Raw genomic sequence first — 20,484 nt, 5'->3', positions numbered from 1 at the left:
AAAAAGTAAATAAAATACGAAAAATGCTCTTCTTTTCCAAAATTAATAAGGAAATGCTTATCTAATTCGCATTACAATTCAGTAAATACCGAAAATAAATCTTCACATTAAGAATTTTTTTATAATAATTCAACTATATATGTACTTACCATCATCATTTCCAATAGCATAACTTCCCATCCTTACAGTTATAACCACGTTCCTCTGAATACACTAAACTATATTTCTTTTCTTGAGGAGAGCCTTGTACTCATAAGACTAACCCCCGTACATTGCAGAGCAGTTCATTCATAGGTGCATATGTTGCCCATTCATCAATGTCCAATAAGAATTGTTCACTTCCTTGAATAACCACACCCTTACTAACTCTCAAATGAATGGTTTCTTATCTACCTTTTCTATTGCTGCATTCCAAAGCAACAGTACTTACTAGTAAATTCACATTCATTCTGAATACTTTTGAGAAGATTACATGGGGAGAATCTTTTCATGGCAAATTCTCAGAAAGTTCATTATTATTTGACTGTGACATTTTTCTTTTTGCAAATTAAACACGAGTAAAATAATTAAACTAATAAGTCATGGAATGCAGAAAAATTAACATCGCATAAGAAATAAAGATTCCTTTTAAAGTTCATTTAAATTCAGTTAATTAATTATTATTGTATTTGATTTTAATTTATTATATTTAATGAGTCGATTAGTATTTGACTGTGAAATTTATTATTTGATCTTAAATAGAAAAAATTAATATCAGCTATCAAAACTAGTTAATTGAAAAACTATTTGCAATATGTAGAATAAAACTAAGCAACTTATAATTTGGCATTTGATTACAGATAATATTTCATTTAATATTTATATAAGAGCCAAATTTGCTAGCAAAAGGCGAATAAAAAAAATGCAAGAGTGGACAAGAAAAAAAAAACAGGATGAAATATCCACACTTTAAAGACAGACGTATCATGATTATTGTTCAAATTCAATAATAAATGATGAATAAAGTTTAATTTTAGTTACTTATCGGGATTATTCTAATGTAATTATGAATTTGAATTTTTTTAAATTATATAACAGATAAAAAAAATTTTCTATAGAAGTTAATGTATAAATTAAATATAATTTAATGCTAATCATTAATTTCAGAATTTGTATACTTGTTTTGTCCTGTCGAAGTTATGTTCACGCGAATCTTTGCTCTGGCGAAGTTTTGTCCGGAGAAGGCTCGACCGTGAAGGTCTGACCCATTACCTTTACCCCAATTAGCGATTCAGAATCTTATCTGTTTAAATAGAGAGAAAAAAATAACTAAACAAAACCATTTCACAATAAACCCCTGTTAAGAAATACGTCGTACTCAATATCCTCTCCCTTTCACCTCAACTCAAAAATCTGAATCGTATCTGGCGTCCACGAACTTCTTTTTTCGCCCTAGGAACCCCATCCAAAAAACTTCTTGACTTGCTATACCAGTTTATATGAAGATGAGTAGAAAAAGACACAAGGGAATTTATCACGTTCACTTAATTATTAAGTCTTTTTAATCAGAAAAAGAACCTTTTAGTTCGAAAATTAATATTAATTTCATATTATTTCATAATGTAATTTAAATTTTGCACCATGTCTTACCATTACTGCAAAATTAATATAGTGCTAAGTAATTAACTTATGATATAGTAACACTATTTTATGGTATAGTAAGTAATTTAGTAAGTTTGAATAGTGCAATACTATGATAGTCAATGTTTAGTTAATTTTTTTGGATCAATTTAATATCCAATAAAAATGATGGAATATCCGTACCACATTATGGCTGAACGTACTGACATCATGGTTCAAGGTTTAACTGAGTTTATTGGGAGTGTACACGGAGGAAAAATTCCAGTAAAATTAGCGCACTTTATGGTAATGACGTTTCTGGTAAAAAAAAAATAAAGAAAGAAAAATATGTATATATATATATATATATATATATATATATATATATATATATATATATATATATATATATATATATATATATATATATATATATATATATATATATATATATATATATATATATATATATACATATATATATATATATATATATATATATATATATATATATATATATATATATATATATATATATATATATATATATATATATATATATATATATATATATAATTCTGGTGAATGAAATAAAAATGTACAATATTTAAATCGGTAATTTTTTCGTATATATGATATTCCGGTTTTCAAAATTACAGCTCTTACTACCATACATTTTGTAAAAAATTATGAAACTGTAATGCAAATTTAACCGAATGTATGGTTTTTATGCCATCCTTTTAAGCATCAAGATAAAATCCTTTTAAGTATCAAAGAATTTCTAACATGACATGTTGATTGACCATCATCTTCCAACATGAAATGATGGAAAGTTTGCTAGCCCTTCAAAACTCATTGCCATATGATTGTTGGATGATGGTTACAATGAAATAGTGATGGGCCATAAAGAAACTAACATTAAAATATCTTGATGGTCCAATCAAAAATTTTGTCTTTGGTTTATATTCGGGGTTCCTTAGTTTACTCATAATACTCTTTATATTTGGGGAACATTTCACTTACTCTTTATTTTTACGTACTTTACTTGTTATACTCTAATCTGAAATTCATTTGTTTTTCTTCTAACCGTTTAGATGACATTTACTTCTCTGTAAAGAGTTAAGTTAGGAAAGATTTAAAGCTCTAATCCATATTATAGCCCGAATTTCTGCAATCTTCGCATGTTGCGAAGTTTAACCTTACTGTCGTTCAAATTTACTTGATTGCACCACAATATTGCTCAACTTGAACGTAATATCCTTCAGCTTATCACGTTTTCAAGGTTTATGCAAGTTTGCTCGATAATTGCGTAAATGGTAAGAATATTGTGATTCAATATTGAACCGGAAGGGTAAGAAAAAGTTACCCCAAGTGTTACTAAACTATAATGTATTTGTTAATGCGTAAGTGTGTGAGAATTAGAGATGAACTCGGGCTCACCTTTGGGCGTCTTGGGCAGAAGAATTTTAATCTGAGTACTCCTGAGTCCGAGACACATAGGATTACTTAGAGCTCGAGTCCACGTGAGCCCGAGATGTACTTTCGAAAAAGGTGAAATTTTGAGATCTTGTCACTTGGGCTTTGATGTCAAAACAAAGAAATTAGTAAATTAAAAACTTCCCACCTGTTTACCTGCTTACCACCTGTCACCAACCTGTGAAAGCAACAGTGAAGAGGAAAACTCAGATACATAAAACTCCAAGATAACAAAAATTCAGAAAAAAAAAAATTAAATATTCAGCTAAATAAAAGTCATTTGACAATTAGTGCGTCACAAAACAAAAGCACCGAACAAAAGAAGCTGATCACTAAACTTTTTATACCTTATAAATTTTGCATTTTCAATGCTTAATAATGGAAATAAACGTTTGTTTAAAGCAGTGTTTCCCGAACTTATGACTTTTGTGTACCTTTTCTAAATTTTTCGTTACGCTGTGCACCACGAATTAAAAAAATTTATGTATTTTTTTAAAAACGTGTTTGTTTTTCCTTTTTAGTGCAAAGTTTTGTAAATATTAACCAGCAATTCATATTCTAAGTTAGGGATAAAAATTATATTTTATGAAAATAATCAAAATAAGTAGAATTTATTACAAACCTTTACTATAGAAAATTGCACAAAAGTTAAAAATCACAACTGGCGGTTGACACCACGAATTATTAACTGTTAACTTTGCAAAAAAATAATCAATAGAAAAATACGCTATTGTAAATTTTCATGGCTAGTTTTGCTTTTAAAAAAAACTTTTTGAAATTTTCGTTTGTTGCAAGAAATTTCGCATAAGAAAGCGTACCCCCGCTAAACAGTTCCCGTACCCCAGGGGGTACGCGTGCCACACTTTAGGAAAGCCTGGTTTAAAGGATGAGAATTTTATTATGAATACGAGCTTGTCCAAGCCCAATATCGTTTTGTTCAGTAAACAAGCCCTAGCATGCGTCGCCGGTGCCATCTCTAATATGAATATGCTTGAATATATTTGAACATGTTTAAATATACACATGTGTGTGTATTATACACATGTTTAAATATACACACATCAATGGATTTGAATATAAATACTTTCTTTCTAAACATAATGATGCGTAAAGAAATCCAGTCTCTTTATCTTAATGCCTTAAAACTTTTGGAAAAACGTTACCAATTCTTATTTCAATCACATGGAAACCAATTTGTTGAATGCACATATATTAAACAATTATTAATATAAACTTGCTTTGGAACACTGCATACTCACACTGACAGGTATATAATTTTTCTCTATCTTGGCGGTAATTCCGTGACAACGTGATTTTTAAAAACGCATATTTTCCTAATCACAATGAAATAGACAGAATTCCGTTCACAAAAATATTCTATTCTAAAGACTATTACTGTATTAAACTTTATCGGGATTAGTAAAGCGAGTTGAATATTCTCTGTATTAACATTTATATATATTGACATTGTTTTTTTTCCAATCGCTGAGAAAAAATTTAAATGAAAAAATACGGTTACACAAAATAAAAATTTTATTGCATGGCTTTGTAAAAATCATTTAAATACAGGTGCAGACACATCTAAGAAATATAGTGCCTTCACACAAATTTTACAGAAGCTTTTAGTCCTCGACCTTGTCCTTTGCTGTCAGCTTTAATGAGAATGAGAAACGTATTCGATGTTGAAATCATTTTTGACATTTTTGGAATATCCTCCCCACAGAAACTGAAAGTAAAACAAAGATTATTATTTTAAGAGAAACATAACTAAGTCTGATTAAAATTGACTCTCAATAATATGTTGAATTTTATTTTTTGGAACATTTTAGATTAAGTGATTTTTGAAATAAGTTTCGTCGTTTTTGATATGTTTAATATTTTCAATTTTTTAAACAACATATTTCTGCAACTACATTTATTTTATTTTAAAAATTTTTTTTAAAAAAATGCATATACACTGAGAAAATAATATGATTAAAACTACCAGAATATAATAAAATTTAACGTGTTTCGGGCTTTATTGGAACACAAAATAGTTTTATAATTTATACCGAAGCGCTTTTTAGATTTTCTTGGTAAAATTAATGATAAAATAGAATTTTATATAAAAATTTGGCAAATGTGGTAAAATTTGGTAGCTCGTGGTAAATCATGATAACTCAGCTTTGGTAAATCATGATACCTTAGAGCATGGCATAAAAACCATTTATTCGATAAAATTTATTATATTAGTTTTGTACTTTTTACTAAATGTGTTGTAATAAGAACTACAATTTTGAAAGTCAAAGTTTTCGGTAAACTATTACCATATGAATGGAAAAATTACCAAACATGTGGTTTAAATACCGTATATTTTGGTTTTTAGAACCAGTATTTTTTAAAAGAAATATCATTACCCTACAGTGCAGAAATTTTATCAGATTATTTTTACCATATATCTTACAACTTGTTGATATATATATATTTGTAGTTTAAGCATTTTTACTAAAATGTAAAAATATGTTGGTACAAATAGCACTGATAGTAATGGTATTATTTAAATTGGTTTGTAAGTGTATTTAAAGTATGTAACTATTTTTTTTTAATGTACCTTATGTAAAATTACAAATTTTATGCTTACATTTGCATCAGAATGATTTTTCATGTGAGTTAATGAAGGTTTGTGTAATTCAGTTTATAACATAAAATCAATATTTCTATTCGCTTGAAAATTTTAAAACTGTTTTTAATTATAATATTATTATTATTAAAATTTAATTAATTAATAATTATAGCATTATTATTATTAAAATTTACATAAATAATAGTTTCTTTCTACATGGACATAAGCCCGAACACGTCAAATTTTATTATATTTTAGTAGTTGTAATCATATTATTTTCTTGTAAAGCGAATCATACTATTTAAACTTGTAAAACAAAAATCAGAAAACAGCACTATGAAAAGCAATAAGTATAATTATTAAAAATGTTATAATTATAAATTTGAAAAAATATTATAAATGAATGTTATGTTTGGACTCATATTACGACTGGTTATTTTTAAATTTATATTACGCTGAGATTAACGCTGTAAATGAGCTTAACATAAAAATATTTTTTAGTCTTATAACTATCATATAAATTTCCATGGTGATTTTTTTTCTTACAATTCTCCTTCTTCCATATTTGATGTTCGAATTTCCACATGTTCAAAAACACAATAACCGTTGTATTTATTGCCCGGTTTATCCATTCTTGAACGAAAGCTAAAATCTTCAAAAGTAACTTCAACTTTGTTGCCTTGAGGTGCCTGAAAAATTATATTAATAATTTACAGTATTTTCTTAGAAATAAAAATAAAACAGACAAGAAATTTAGTTTTAAATTATAAAGTAAAAGTATTGTCTTGGAGAAAAAGATAAATATTTTATTCACTATTAACATAAATATAACTGCATGAAAAATATGGCGATATACTTTATGAGGTATTATTTGTATATTATAAAACACATTAGGGGCCGTTCAAAAAGTACGTACACAAAAATGGAGAAATTTTAAACCCCTCCCCCCCTTCGTACATTACCGTACATAAGGTCTTACCCCCCCCCCCTTAGAGTACGTACATTTTATTAGTCTACCCCCCTTTTTCATAAAAATTAAAATAATTATGTTTTAAATAAAATTAAATATTTACTTAAGGAGGGTGTAGGATAAAGTCAAATTTAAATTTGGTGTATGTTTATGAAGTACGTACTTTGTATAATACCTCCCCCCCTCCCCATCGTACAAAACCGTACATAATAGCAAATCCCCTCCCCCCCCCTTCGGGATGTACGTACTTTTTGAACGGCCCCTTATTTATACTCTGTATTTTTGCAGATATTGCTTATTATTTGGAAAAATTTAAATTAAACAAATATGACAAGCACCATTGATGCTGCGGGACATGCAGTGTAAAATATTCCGGATCAAATTATGGTAAAAAATGCTAGAAATTAGGGTGCTGGTACTTTTTCCCGTAAAATCCACTTTTACCAGAACATGTTTGGAACGAAAAATATGATATATCGTAATTTTTATGGTAATAATTACTATAAAATCACTGAATTTCTTCTATTAAATAAATATTACTGTAAAAATTGAGGTATATTATTTTTTAGTAAAAATAGATTTTACGGATAACTGTTCTTACGGATAACTTTTTTTAACTGTAATAGAATTTTACGGAAAATGGATTTTACGGATGATGCACCCAAGTTGATGAGTTCCGGTACTTAACACCGTAGTTTGATCCGAAATTTTTTACAGTGTAGAATATTCATGTTTATTTTGATGGCGATAATATAAAACTGAAAACACTTGTATTTGATGCAAGAAAGAAGTTGGTGATTTAGAATGACTTTCTGTCTTTTTATTTTTGGATGTGTGCTTCATTCTTTATTTTCTAAATTATTATAATTGTCTAGTTAACAATTAAGATTTAAAACTTTACGTACTAAGTTGTAAAATTTTGCTTAAAACTACTCGAAGAAATTGTTAGAAATATGTAATAATCATATCTTTATTAGTATCCTTGATTTAATAATATCGTCTTTATAATATTCATATTATTTCTTATACTAAAATCTAAACACAATAAATTTTCTCGTTATAGTGATTTACAGATTAGTAGAAATTTCAATTGTATTCACGTCTTAGGAAACGATAAATTTTTATGTGTGAGGGACAATTTATTAAAATTTAAATTAACCTGTTTACCTTAATCTGCCAAGCGCAACTGTCGTTCGGAATTCTTTGAGGATAACCAGGTGTTTCTATTATCTTTTCTTGAGAAATATCCCCACCACAAGAAATAGATCCTGTAAAAAGTTTATAAAATGTTCAAAATATTATTGTAAAGATTAAGCTTTCATGGCTATGGTTATATGTTTAATACCAACGTAGAGCCTTTATCACTAAATTAAAAAAAATTAGATAACATTTCTTTAAGTACTAAACATTGAAAATAAAGTTTCTGAAACGTTGTATAATGTGTTAAATGTTCAGATTTTGACACTCATTATTAAAATGCGAACAACATTTCTGAAATATACGTATATCATAAACATTGTGTCAGGCGTTATAATGAAGAATCAGTTGTTGTGAGAGTAAACACCGAGCTCTTTCACATTGAGAACTCATGCTTATGCAATGAGCATTTAGTTCTTACACATTGAGATCTTACGTGCATGCATTGAGCACTGAGCTCTCGCACATTGATATTTCGTGCTTATGCATTGAGCATTTAGTTCTCACACATTGAGATGTCCTGCTTAGGCTTTCTATACTTTCCCGGCTTTTTAATACTTTCCGACGCCCGGTGGCTGAGCGGTAGCGTTTCGCGCTGTCGTGCCACAGATCCCTGGTTCGATCCTCTGGCCTTCGGTGGGTCGATAAATGAGTACCAAGCATGCGTGGAAACTAAACACTGGGGGTTTCGTGTTCTGCTGACCACCTAACCGGAGCATCTGCTGTTGCAACCCAGAGCCCAAACGTCAAGAAAACTGAGATGGGCGCAGTAGGCCTTGGCCCTCTGTGGGCTGTCGCGCAGCTGAGTTTAGTTATATTTTAGTTTCCATAACCAAAATTATGTAGTATTTTAATTAAAATTATGTTGTAAATAATTGTTTTCTTTTTTGTTGTTGTCGTTGTTCTCTTTTTTAATAAATAGACATGTCATCACCATACAGTACGATAGTTTTACTAGATTTGTTTCTCCGAGTAGAAAGTAAAGATTAAACAATATAATAAGCCATTATCAGGATTAAATTTCATTTTGCTCAATAAAGCGCAGCTCATAATTCACTAGTGACAATTCATTCACATTTTAACATTTAACGTATTACGTTACTTAAAATTTCCCATGAGACATGAACTTCAAGCTCCAAAATTCATCCATACTGTCATAAGACATTGCTGGAGACATAGATTTGAAATCTTCAATATTAAAAGAAGTCAGATGGACCAAGTGTTTTTAGTTACTTATAATAAAATGAATTAAGAAATTTACCGTAATAGTCACCGACTAAAGTCTCACATCTGGATCCTTTGGTATTGGGAGGACATACACAATGACATGGTTTCAAATCTTCTTGGTAAGGTGACAAATAACCTTCATTTTCACACACCAGTGTTCTCTTATTTGGGCAACCATCTGTTAAGCAATATGAAACATTTTATTTTTCTTTGATAAGCAAAGTTAATAAAGTAGTTGTTCTACTGATTGCATCAATACAAATACTTGATCTTTCCTAATTCGAGTGTTGGAATTCTTAAATTTGAAATTTGTTTTGCACCTAAGGCTACAGATTTTTTTAAAATGACATTTTTAGTCTATATTTTGTCATAACGTACAATTTTAAAAGCGTTATATATAACAGAGTTATTCAAATGTTACGACACTCTTTTAGGAGAGTTAGGGCCTATCATCAGGATTAAAATTGTATAGAAAACCATGTTTGGAAATGACATCGTACGCGGATGCATGCGCTTCTTTATTATGACGTGATCAGATGTACACTAAGAAAAAATTCATGATGCGACAAGCACCCCTAGCGGTGTATGACGACATTTCCTGGAATCGGTTCCTATGCAATTTAAGTCCCGATGAAGTGCTCCAACTCCCCTAAGAGTTTGTTGCAACATTTATGTCACCCCCTGTTGCATATAACGTTTTTTATTTTGAACATTTCGACAAAAAATGGATAAAAAGTGTCATTTAAAGAACTGTAGCTTGGAAGGAGATGCCGATTGCAGATTTAAAATCAGCCACACGAAAGTACCTAAGATCTGTTAAAATAATCTCATGCAACAGAAAACAAAAGAAAATTATTACTCTTTTGTTCTATGGTATTCCACTAAATTAGGGTACTCCACTAAAGTGTCGAAAAAAATTGTTTTATTTCTCAAATTTTATAGGTGATCTGCACATTACTTATCTGCACATTGCTATTACCAAGCCACTCGATAAAATGAAAATAAGATATTTTCTGGAAAAACAATGTTTTTGTACGTTTAAACTAACATAATGTTATCAATTCATTTTTCGCTCTCTAAAAATCAAGTTACTATTATCAATCAATCAACACATTAGTTTATAGAATCAATCATTAATACTAAACGAATTTTAATGCTAAGAATCAAATGGTTTTAAATGTTATTACAATTGAGAAAATTAATCTAGTGTCATTTATTTATTTTTCAATATATGAAAGGATTAAGTCAATAAATACAATCAAACAATCAACAAATTTGTTGATAAAATAAGAGAAACAAACTTCAGAAGTTTAACGACAGGAAAACTGTTATTGAGCACAATATATAAAGTAAATTGCTGAAAATTATCAACTCCACATTTTGACCAATCACTCTTTATAAAGCTGCTTCATAACGATAGACTAACCTGTAAAATACATATTGAAAAGTACAATTACAAATACTTTGTTATAGTCCAGCACAAAATTTAATCTTCACACAAATTACACTTTTCAGTGTTTTCCGTTCCTATCAAACTAATGGTGTAATTCACAATTCAAGGAACATAATTATATAAAAAAATTATCAATAAAATTCAGAGAAAGGAATAAACCATTAATAATAATAAGGAAATTCTTTTTAGAATTATTTATATAGAAGAGAAAATTAACTCTTTTTTAACTGTAAGTTTGATATTTACCATCACAAGAATAGATCATATTCGCCAGTTTTGCGTCCCTAAAGGTGATACCTCGATTTCTACCAATGAGAGTTTGAAGTTTTGGCTCCAAAGTCACCATTGTATTTTTTTCAAATAACTTCTTGCTGAAAGACTGCCAGAATAAAGGAAATAAAGGGAAATACACTTTTTGTTTATTCACTAGACAAAAATAATTTTTATTATATTTTACTTATTATGTTTTACTCATTCTATATGTATAATTTTGAACAAATTTTTAAAGCAACATGATATTGACCATTAAAATAAGATTATTGTCCATTAAAATAAAAGGACGAGCAATGAATAATTGCGACATGTAGAAAAAAATTCTTATAAAAATATCATACTCTCTTCCAAATTTACTATTTATTTTTCAATATTATTTTTTTTAATTAAATGTTTGGGTTATTAGAGCTATAATTTTAAAAACCAGATTTCTTGATAAAGCATTACTTAAACGAACAAAAAAATTATGAAATAAATTCTTCAGTTACTGGAAAGATTGGCGTTTATTACTAGAATACTCTGTCTTCTATTTTTTGTTGAAGATACATATCTCTTAACAATACACATCTATTTTTTTTATTACCTGAATTTTTTCAGTGTATGTAAGCAATTGACATTAAATAAATAAGATATTTATAATAGTTTTTTTTAGCTTAATATGATGCTAAAGACAATTAAAAATATAGCAATTAAAAACAATATGCTATTTGTTCGTATTTGTAAAAATGTTACCATTGGGTTGTAGTGCATGATAGATGTGACATCGTACGGTACACCTCTAGGTGCATCATTTCCTGGTCTAAACTGACTTGCCATTCCATTTTCGATGTTTTGCCATAATATCCTTAGCACTGTGCTGCGATCTTTTCTAGAATGCTCGTGGTAGAATCCCAAGGAATGTCCAATTTCATGCATCGCTATTTGAAGCTAATATAAGCAAAGTGAAAAGAATTTTTAAAAAGAATGTAACGTAATTATTGAATAATTTATTGATTTATTATTTTTGATTTAGTGATTTATGATTGATTTATTATTATTGATTTAGGGATTTATTATTATTGATTTATTGATTTATTATTATTGATTTATTGGTTTATTGTTATGAATTTATTGATATGCGTCATATAATTTGGTGAAAGTCACTGACAAAAAATAATTTTGTGATTCGGGAATTTCTACAAATTTATTTTCACTAAGTAAAATAGGGTAGGAGAAGAAGGAAAATGTTATAGTGTTCAAAAACCTGTTACTATCTGTTGTATGGATTGAAAATAGTTTTTAAAAAAGATTGTCATTAATTAATACAGTTTTTAATGAGACAAGATGCTCTTAAACATTTTCCTCCCATTTATTATTAAACTAATATTACTAAATTCGCCAAAAATGTCACTAAAAACTTCTTTTATTAAATTTGCCTAATTATAACATTGGAAAATGTTTCCAAGCAACGAAAAAAAAATATTACAAAAGATTTTAATGAAAAATGCTAAATGTATTTAAGAAAAACTTTTAAAAACTTACATTTTATACTGATGTATGTAAAAACAAATGATTATCTGTTTTTTTTTTAAATTTTATTTTTTCTCAAGAACTAACATTTACATTAAATGACTTAATCTTATCCGTGATAACTGAAAAGAATAGTATTTACTTACATGTTCGCAACCGGGTCCCAAATTGACATCTTGACCATCCATGTATTTTTTACCCACAAATGTGTAACACCTAGAAATAAATGGCATATATGTAAAATATTTTACACTTAAATATTAAATTTTGAAATACCAAATACACAAAAGTATATTTTTTCGTCTTTTTTCCCCACTTCTATCTCCCTATCTGTAGGTCACAAATAATCTCAAAATTAAAAAGGAATATATTTGAAATGAACAATAATATTTAAAAAATTCTCTTGATTCTAGGAAAATTTCTGAATTGTAGAACAATCCATTTTTTGCAATCAAGTCTTTCCATTCACGTTCTGGAATATTTTATTAACATTCCAAAAATTCTTCATACTTTTTTGTCACAGAAAATTTCATGCTGCCATCTAGTTATTGAAAATGAAACTAGAGCTTAAACAAAACTATAAGGGAAAAACTTGATCATTTTATATTGATCATTGATAACGTACTAAAATTAGATAATGTTTTTGAGTGGTAAAAAGCATTTCTGAAATATAAGTAAGATTTTGATATAAATAAGTATAATAAGATTAGAATAAATAAGATTTTAAAAATTAAATTAGGTTTTTAGATTATAAATTCTGCATTTTTCCAGATTTTTGCCAGACAAATCCTATTTTTTATCTGCTGCCAGAAATCACTGGAATGAATTAACAGGATAGTAATATTTTTTTTTAGAAAAAACTTACCCAGCACTATCTGTTCGAAAACGAAGATGTTGTTTTTCATTTGTTCGTCGAACAAAGTGTATGCAAGTTTTCTTTTCCCATTCTGACATGGCAGATAGAATTACATCCCCAGTACTTTTATTTACAGCTGGAAATACAATCAGAAGTATGTTAGATAACTAGCGTTGTAATATATATATATATAGGCAGAAAATATATAAGGAGAACAGTTATGTAATACGTATAATACAGGGTATTCTGCAAGTACGTGTCATTTTTCGAATCCTTTTAAAACATCAAGTCAAAAATGTATGCATATTAGGGGTGGAAAATTAATAATAAAATTGAAAGATAAACTCAGTTGAAATCTAATGAATCAATAGTGATGAAGGCGGAACTGAAAACATCGAAACCTCTTTGATTGCCGGAGGAAATAGAGAGAAGATGTAAGATGATTGTCATAACCGCAAGTTTTATCCGACAATCAAACAGGTTTTTACTTTTCTGCTTTAATATTGGTTTGCCACCTCTAATGCACATGTTTCAAACTTTTACAAAAATTTTAAAATATATACTAAGAGCAGTTTTTGCGAAACACCTAGCATATTATGCATGTTTCGCAGTTTTGCTGATCGGAAAGTTTGAAAAAGTCTATTTGTAGAATGCCTCTCTTTCGTATAACTTTATAAACGTACATTATTCTTTAATTGTATAGTATTTTTACCAACAGTATTTTGAAAATAAAATTGAGTGAAAACAATCGCAATGAAAGCTCATAGTTTAGTTTAAAAATTAAATCTGCGAAACTTTAATATACTTTAATATCCCTCATAAGGCATTTTCAAAAATTTTTTTTAGGTTTTGGAGACATTTTTTTTATTGTTAGGTATTTTGAAAGATTTTTGGGAATTTATTTATTATTTCTTTTTATTTTTTCATGATTTTTCATGATTTTTATGATTTGCTTATGATTTCGGTTAAAATGCCCACTCCACTTATAAAGCAATTTTATTTTTTAAACTATGTGAAACAAAGATTTTGATTTACTGTTGTCTACCACACTGCAACAACTGTAGTGCGCTAAATAAAAAACGGAACACCCTAAATAACTTTTAATCCTAATAATCGGATCTTCACGTTGTTGGACTCAGTCTCAATGTCTTATGGGTTTGACCAGAAATATGGCAATTAATTAGGGCAGACGATATTTGAAGTTAAAAAATCAGACACAAAAAAGTACTTTCTACAAAGAAATAAAAAGTTTTTTAGACGGATTCGGATTTCTGATTCTCAAAATATAGGGGGTAGCTTACATCTGGGTAATATGGTCCCACAATGCTATGGTTAGAAGAGCTGTCCAAAGTTTGGATCCTTTAATGTTAAATTTACTCTTTGCTTAGATTACCATATCAACTTTTTAAGCGAATTGAAAAAGTTTTTGCACACAATTATAAAATTCGCTTATCCAAAGATTATTTCTAAGCAAAAACTAACTTTTAGTAAATATTTGTTATCTTCTATCCCTTCATTTAATAATATTCGAAAAATTATGAATTGCAAGGAATAAAATTAATTTTAAAGAATGCAATTTTCATGGCGAAATGCAAAATATGAATGAAATTGGTCGAATAGTTCCAGAGAAATCGATAACTTTAAAACTTTTAAAGTCACGACTTTTTTAAAATTCGACATTGATTATTAAGTCAAGACTCTGAACAAAATTAGCGACATCGTAGGAAGAAAAATATTTGTGTCAGCTGATGAAATTATTATTTCGTCAATTAACAATTAAACAATTAGATTACAAAAGATAATTGTCTATTGGTATTTCTGCTATTTAACATTAGTTCTAAATTTCAATGAAAATTTTAACTCAATTTTTTAATATACATGGTTTAGTACCATTATATGTTAATAAAAATTTTAGAAAAAGAAAATGATACGTGCCAGGTTATAATTTATGGGATTTTTTTAATTTCTTAAGGATGAATTTTACCACATATTTTAATGCATTTTTGCAGATTTTAAGTTCATCAAAATCCAGCTACACTGCAAAAAATTCTGAATCCATACCAATAAAAAATACTTGCCCTCTGAGATAATCATCCGTAAAATCCATTTTTACCGTAAAATACTATACCGTTGATTTTACAGTAACATTAATTATTTTAAGTGGTTCAGTGATTTTACAATAATTATTGCTGTAAAATATCACAATACACAATAACTATATCATAAAATAATTCACCGTAATCGCCAACAATGTTCTTGTTAATAATTAATAAAATATCTATCTTTTACTCCAAGATAACCCTTTTATTTTTTAATTTGAAACTAATACTCTTCTGTTTTGTTTTTATTTCAGGAGTATTACTTTGATTAAAATTAATATTATTTTTCTAGCATCTCGGGGTAGAAACTTTAAAGAATATTTTAACCCCTTAACGATCGGTTAATTTTCAAGAGAATGGTCATAAAAGTGACTATTTTTTTAATACACGTATATTATATACGTATTTGATTAGCGCTGACATCTAGTTTAAAATAAACCAACTATCTACTTAAAAATAATTTGGTACTGCCATCTGGTGTGTAAAATGAGAAATAAAATGTTTTCTGCGCAAAAAAATGAATTAGTTTTATTCTTATTGGCGAGTTACTACTGAACACTCCAGCCTGGGAATATCACGGGAGCGAGAAATAAAGGGTGAAACCTCACGCCGTCATTTTCACGGGAGCGAGAATGAAGCGGTTAAGTTTTTAGTTTCTGTTCAACAATGGATAAAATATAAAAATGCCTGCACCATGAGTGCCGATACTTTGTACCTTAATTTTTTCAGTATATAAAAGTAATATAATAATAATAATAATAATGTAGCTCACTTTTATGAAAGGTATACGGTATGATTTTATCCAACCAAAGTCCTCCTTTATGTGGTAAAGCTTTCATTGTGTTTTTCTCATAAGTTATTGGAGTGTCTTGAACGATGTCTCCCTCCATAAGATTTTGACCTTTATCAGTCTTTGAGCGCGCAAGAAGACTCATTAAAAGCTAATAAATGAAAATTTGTGAACCATTTTAAATAAAAAGCTTTGAATTCCATTTAAAGAGCTAAGCAAAAGTAAATATATAGAAGAAATAATATTTTAATATTTTATAACATTAACTGTTTATGCGTAAATATTACGTTTTATATCTGCTTTGTAATATTAGTATTTTAAACGCATAAAATTGGAACAATTGCTTAAATTCAATGTAAGCAATCTAAACGCTCAAAAAAAAATTCTGGTAAAATTATCTCACAATATTGTAATACATTTCTGAAAGCAAAAACGTAATTCTAGTAATAAAATTTAAATATTTGGTAATTATAAACCATTCATTTGTTAGCTTTTCCGCTTATTAACCAGAAATACTGGATTTCAAAATTATAGTTCTTACTATCACGCATCCGGTAAAAAATACAAAACTGAAAAATGAATTTAACCGATTAAATGGTTTATACGCAATGTTTTAAGAAATTACGATAAAAATACTAAATTTAGCACATTTACTATATTTTATTACATATTATAATACTATATTTAATGGTTAATTTAACCATAATCATTACCAATGCGCGGCGGTAAGAATTACCGTCTTTTTGGAGTTCTCATGTACGCAGTAAATTTCGCCGTATTCCGGTAGTTTCGATTGCGGTTCTTTTTTCTCAATGTCGATATACTATAAGCATTCAATATATTTTTAAAAATTTTTAAATATGATCACGCAACAAATTCACGAAAAATTGAGATTTCGATGATATTTTTCAGAATTTAAACTTTGAAGAAAAAACAGAAAATTAACGCTTGATTAGTTGTTTCAAATTTTATAAAACTTACAAAGATATCATTTAACTGCATTAAAATGTTTTCATGTTGAGATAAATCAATTCTAAGATATTTCGGGATGGAAAAAATAGTTTAAACTCTTAATAAAAATTTCCGCAAGGAAAAATTGGTCTTAATTTATTTTATCCATTTTTTTCAAGCATTTTAAAAAGAAATATTTTATTCAAAAATAAAAACACGTAACTATGCCCCCAAAATTATTATTCACTTGTTAAGTAATACAAACTTAGGAAAAAATAAAAATTTGCCAAGAGAAAACTTTTAAAATCTTACTGTTTGATTTTTTTTCCTGAGAAAGTATTCTTTTTTCGAAAAATAGCAAGCTAAATGTGTTTTTAACTTACTTTTTCATCATCAAGTTCCTTGAAATCATCTTCCAAATTTGAAGCGTACGTGATCTGAAAAGCGAAATTTACTGTGTAAGCAGTTTACATCTTACAACATATAGCGGAATAAGAATGCTGTATTGTTTATTCGTAAACAATTTAATTTAATTCAAGGCACGTAATTGAAAAAAGGAGGATACATTTTAAAATTTTTAAGAGAATAAAACATCAGAGTTTTCGATTGCTATTATTGAGAACATTAGCCGTGGTAGTTCAGGGGATAGAGCTCTCGCCAACCAGTGAGGTGATCATGATTCGAATTCCAGCGATGCCTGGTTAATCCGAATTCCGAACCCGGCTTGTACCGACCACAGTGGTGACGTAAACTACCCTCAGTGGTACACGGATCTTGGGTGAGAGTCTACTTGCAGTGAGGCTAATCGTTAGAGGTTTTTGTGGTTTTCCCCTCCATGTAACGAAAATGTGGGTTAGTTTCATAAAAAAGTCCAGGATTGTGTTCAAAATTAAAAGATTACGGAGGTGAACATTAGTAGTCGTAAATTAAGAATTGGGTCGGCTATTCAATGACTGTTATAAGAAAATAAATGAAGAAAAAAAAAGCATCACTTGTGGCAAAATATTACAGTCTACGTAGTAAATTTTTCTCTGATGTGCTTAATAGGCTTAGAGAAAATTAAAGCAATGAACTAGGATTATAATGAAATATAAAATATGATTATCGTAAATAAGACTTAAGGCATGAAAATTTTTTGTGTTTAATATACCTTTTATTTTCGTGTATCTATGTAGTCCATAGGTATTGTGGGGATTTTTTACTTTTAGTTCTTTGTCATAGTTAAACATGTTTGCATTTATAATATATTTTTACAACTGCTATCGCCAAGGGTTTTGGGTAGTTCATTACCATGCCATATTTTTCTGTTGCTTTGTGTTAATCTGCAATTTAACTATTAACAGTTTGCAATCAGCAAACACGATGTAGTTTCTCATATCATGACAAATTTATTTCTTAAAACTGTAATTTTTTTTTTTTTTGGGTTAATCTGCCTAATTTGCCATAATGTCAGCTTAATAAGTCGATTAGTAGAAGAGAACTTATTTCTCAGAACAGTAGTTGATTTCAAAGTTTTAGTGGAAATATTTTTAGTTTTAAGCAATGTTTAAAAATAAAGTTTTGATATAGTTTTTCTGCGATGCTTTCTTTTTATATAATAGTCTTTCACCGATAATTTTCTTTTTAGATATATTTAAATCAAAGCTTTGGTTTTGGTAATTTTTATTGAAGAGCTGTAAATTTAAAACGTAATATTTATACTGTAAAAATTTCATTAAAAATATTTTGAAGTGCCATCAAACATTGAATAAAATAGGATTAATATAAAATAGAATAAAATAGGATTAATATAGTACTCAAAATAAAATTTTTTAAATTAATAAAAGGTACTTTAGTTGCAGCTAACTTCAATGTAACTCCTTTACTAATTTACAATAACTATAAATTATTACACTCAAATCATGCTAAAAAATTGGCTAGTTTTTCTGTTAAAAAGCCTCCATCTGTTTTTGGTCATTTTTATTAAAGAACTTTAAACTTAAAAACGTAATATCCATACCGTAAAAATTGCGTAGTATTTATACCGTAGAAAAATAACGAACTGCCATCAAAAATTAAGGCTGCAGACATGAAGGATTTTTTTAAAATTAATTAAAGGTGCAGTAGTTGCAGCTAACATGAATAATGTAATTCCTTAACTAATTTATAATGGCATTCACAAAGGCACTGCCTGTAAATTATTTTATTCAAATCGAGGTAGCAAATTGGTTAATTTTTCTTTCAAAAAGTCTCCATCTTTGCGGATATTTTTATTTTTAAATTCAAATAAACACAATTTAAGAAAAAAAAAGGCAGTGAAACTGATTAATGAAATCATTTTTACCATAAAAGTATTATCCATCAATACTATCAAGAGAAACCAGTTCATGATCATCTTTTCTCTTAGAAAATATTATTACGTCTTTGAGAAAAATTTTCTTATTTTTACATTTAACGAACAAACACCTGGCATGAAGTATTCAATCAACTGTTCTTCAAGATTTCGTCAAGGTTGCCGAATTTATAAAGCTTTCGGTATAGGGGCTGAGGCGAACATATTTATAATTTTTCCCTCCTTACTACCAGAGTGGGGGTGATGATAAGGTGATTTCTTATCGGAGACTGAACTACCCATATATTTTTTGACGAGACTGTCACTCTTACTAAGGCGGAAACGGTCAACTTGAAAAATGTTGTCAAATAAATCCCAAAATTATCAACATTGCCGGAAGAAGTGTGATAAATGTGATGTAAAAACTGCAGCAATTAATTATACTAATAAGAAGGGCGTGGTTAATTACGAATATGTCTTTATTTCCTCCTTATTTGTTTTTTTGAGGATCAATAAACTTTTCTGCATTGAATTAAATATCTATGAGTAGTTTAAGCTCAATTGTAAAGCAATTTCTTAAAAGTTTCTAACAAAAGACCTTTCATCAAATCGTAATTGTTTTACGCGATTTCCACAGTTAGAAGTTTTTGAGACTTGTTGTTTCGTAAACACTGTTGTCGCAATATGATCTTTTAATAGGATTATTTTAAGTGTTACATATTTTTAGATAGGCTTTGAGGGTCTTCTGATTAAGCCCAGTTTGTTTTAACACCTGTTTTTTCCCTGATGCCCACCCGGATATTGACTTTTGTCATTCCGGTATCAGAAGGGCAGATTTGTTGGATAATCTATCAGGGGCACTATGTTAGATGGGCCAACGCTCTTCTCGCAGTAAGAAAGACGGATAGTACATGGAAGAGAAGGAACGAACGTCCATGCTTTATCCGAGATACGAATCCAGGACCTCTCTGACTTGAGGTCTGCTCTCTGTCCACCATACAATCCGGTCGGTGTTTAAACACGCGTAATTGGTAGAATTGACCAGTTTATTTCTTGTATAAGTCATGACAGTACAGGAAAAGTTAAGCTTCTTAGAACAGAACATTATTGGCCATGTGGAAGTTGTGAAGGTTAAGGTGTTATTATTTTGTCATTAAGGCCTTACTATTTT

At 28.6% G+C, this 20,484-nt stretch overlaps 2 protein-coding genes across 2 annotated transcripts in view; both read right to left on the bottom strand.

Annotated features, from left to right (window-relative positions):
• Nucleotides 1–313, bottom strand: part of LOC147815897 (blastula protease 10-like) — a 33,618-nt gene extending 33,305 nt beyond the window's left edge. The window contains exon 1 of the mRNA XM_087157710.1: nucleotides 150–313. Within this exon, the coding sequence (XP_087013836.1) occupies nucleotides 150–180 (31 nt within the window). The 5' untranslated portion in view covers nucleotides 181–313. The remainder of the gene's footprint in view (nucleotides 1–149) is intronic.
• Nucleotides 314–4,590: 4,277 nt separating this feature from the next.
• Nucleotides 4,591–19,482, bottom strand: LOC107438092 (blastula protease 10). The gene is made up of 11 exons (XM_087156113.1): nucleotides 19,326–19,482; nucleotides 17,386–17,439; nucleotides 16,034–16,202; nucleotides 13,172–13,298; nucleotides 12,453–12,522; nucleotides 11,530–11,724; nucleotides 10,771–10,903; nucleotides 9,106–9,249; nucleotides 7,815–7,915; nucleotides 6,224–6,366; nucleotides 4,591–4,801 (listed from the first exon to the last, which is right to left on the bottom strand). The coding sequence occupies exons 1-11, from the start codon at nucleotides 19,374–19,376 to the stop codon at nucleotides 4,675–4,677; spliced, it is 1,314 nt and encodes a 437-aa protein (XP_087012239.1). The 5' UTR covers nucleotides 19,377–19,482; the 3' UTR covers nucleotides 4,591–4,674.
• Nucleotides 19,483–20,484: the final 1,002 nt, after the last annotated feature.

The sequence above is a fragment of the Parasteatoda tepidariorum genome, chromosome 2 (assembly GCF_982258835.1).
Source record: "Parasteatoda tepidariorum strain Cologne lab strain chromosome 2, Ptep-v5.0, whole genome shotgun sequence".
NCBI classification, from domain to species: Eukaryota; Metazoa; Arthropoda; class Arachnida; order Araneae; family Theridiidae; genus Parasteatoda; species Parasteatoda tepidariorum.
Note: the sequence above shows the minus strand (reverse complement) of the source record. Positions and strands in the feature narration are given on the sequence as shown.

Coding starts and splice junctions, on each gene's coding strand:
- LOC107438092 (XM_087156113.1), bottom strand. CDS start 19,376: ATGATCATGAACTGGTTTCTCTTGATAGTATTGATGGATAATACTTTT. Junction 11,725..12,452: donor TGGGACCCGGTTGCGAACAT/GTAAGTAAATAC, acceptor TGCTTATATTAG/CTTCAAATAGCGATGCATGA. Junction 4,802..6,223: donor AATATGGAAGAAGGAGAATT/GTAAGAAAAAAA, acceptor TTTTACTTTCAG/TTTCTGTGGGGAGGATATTC.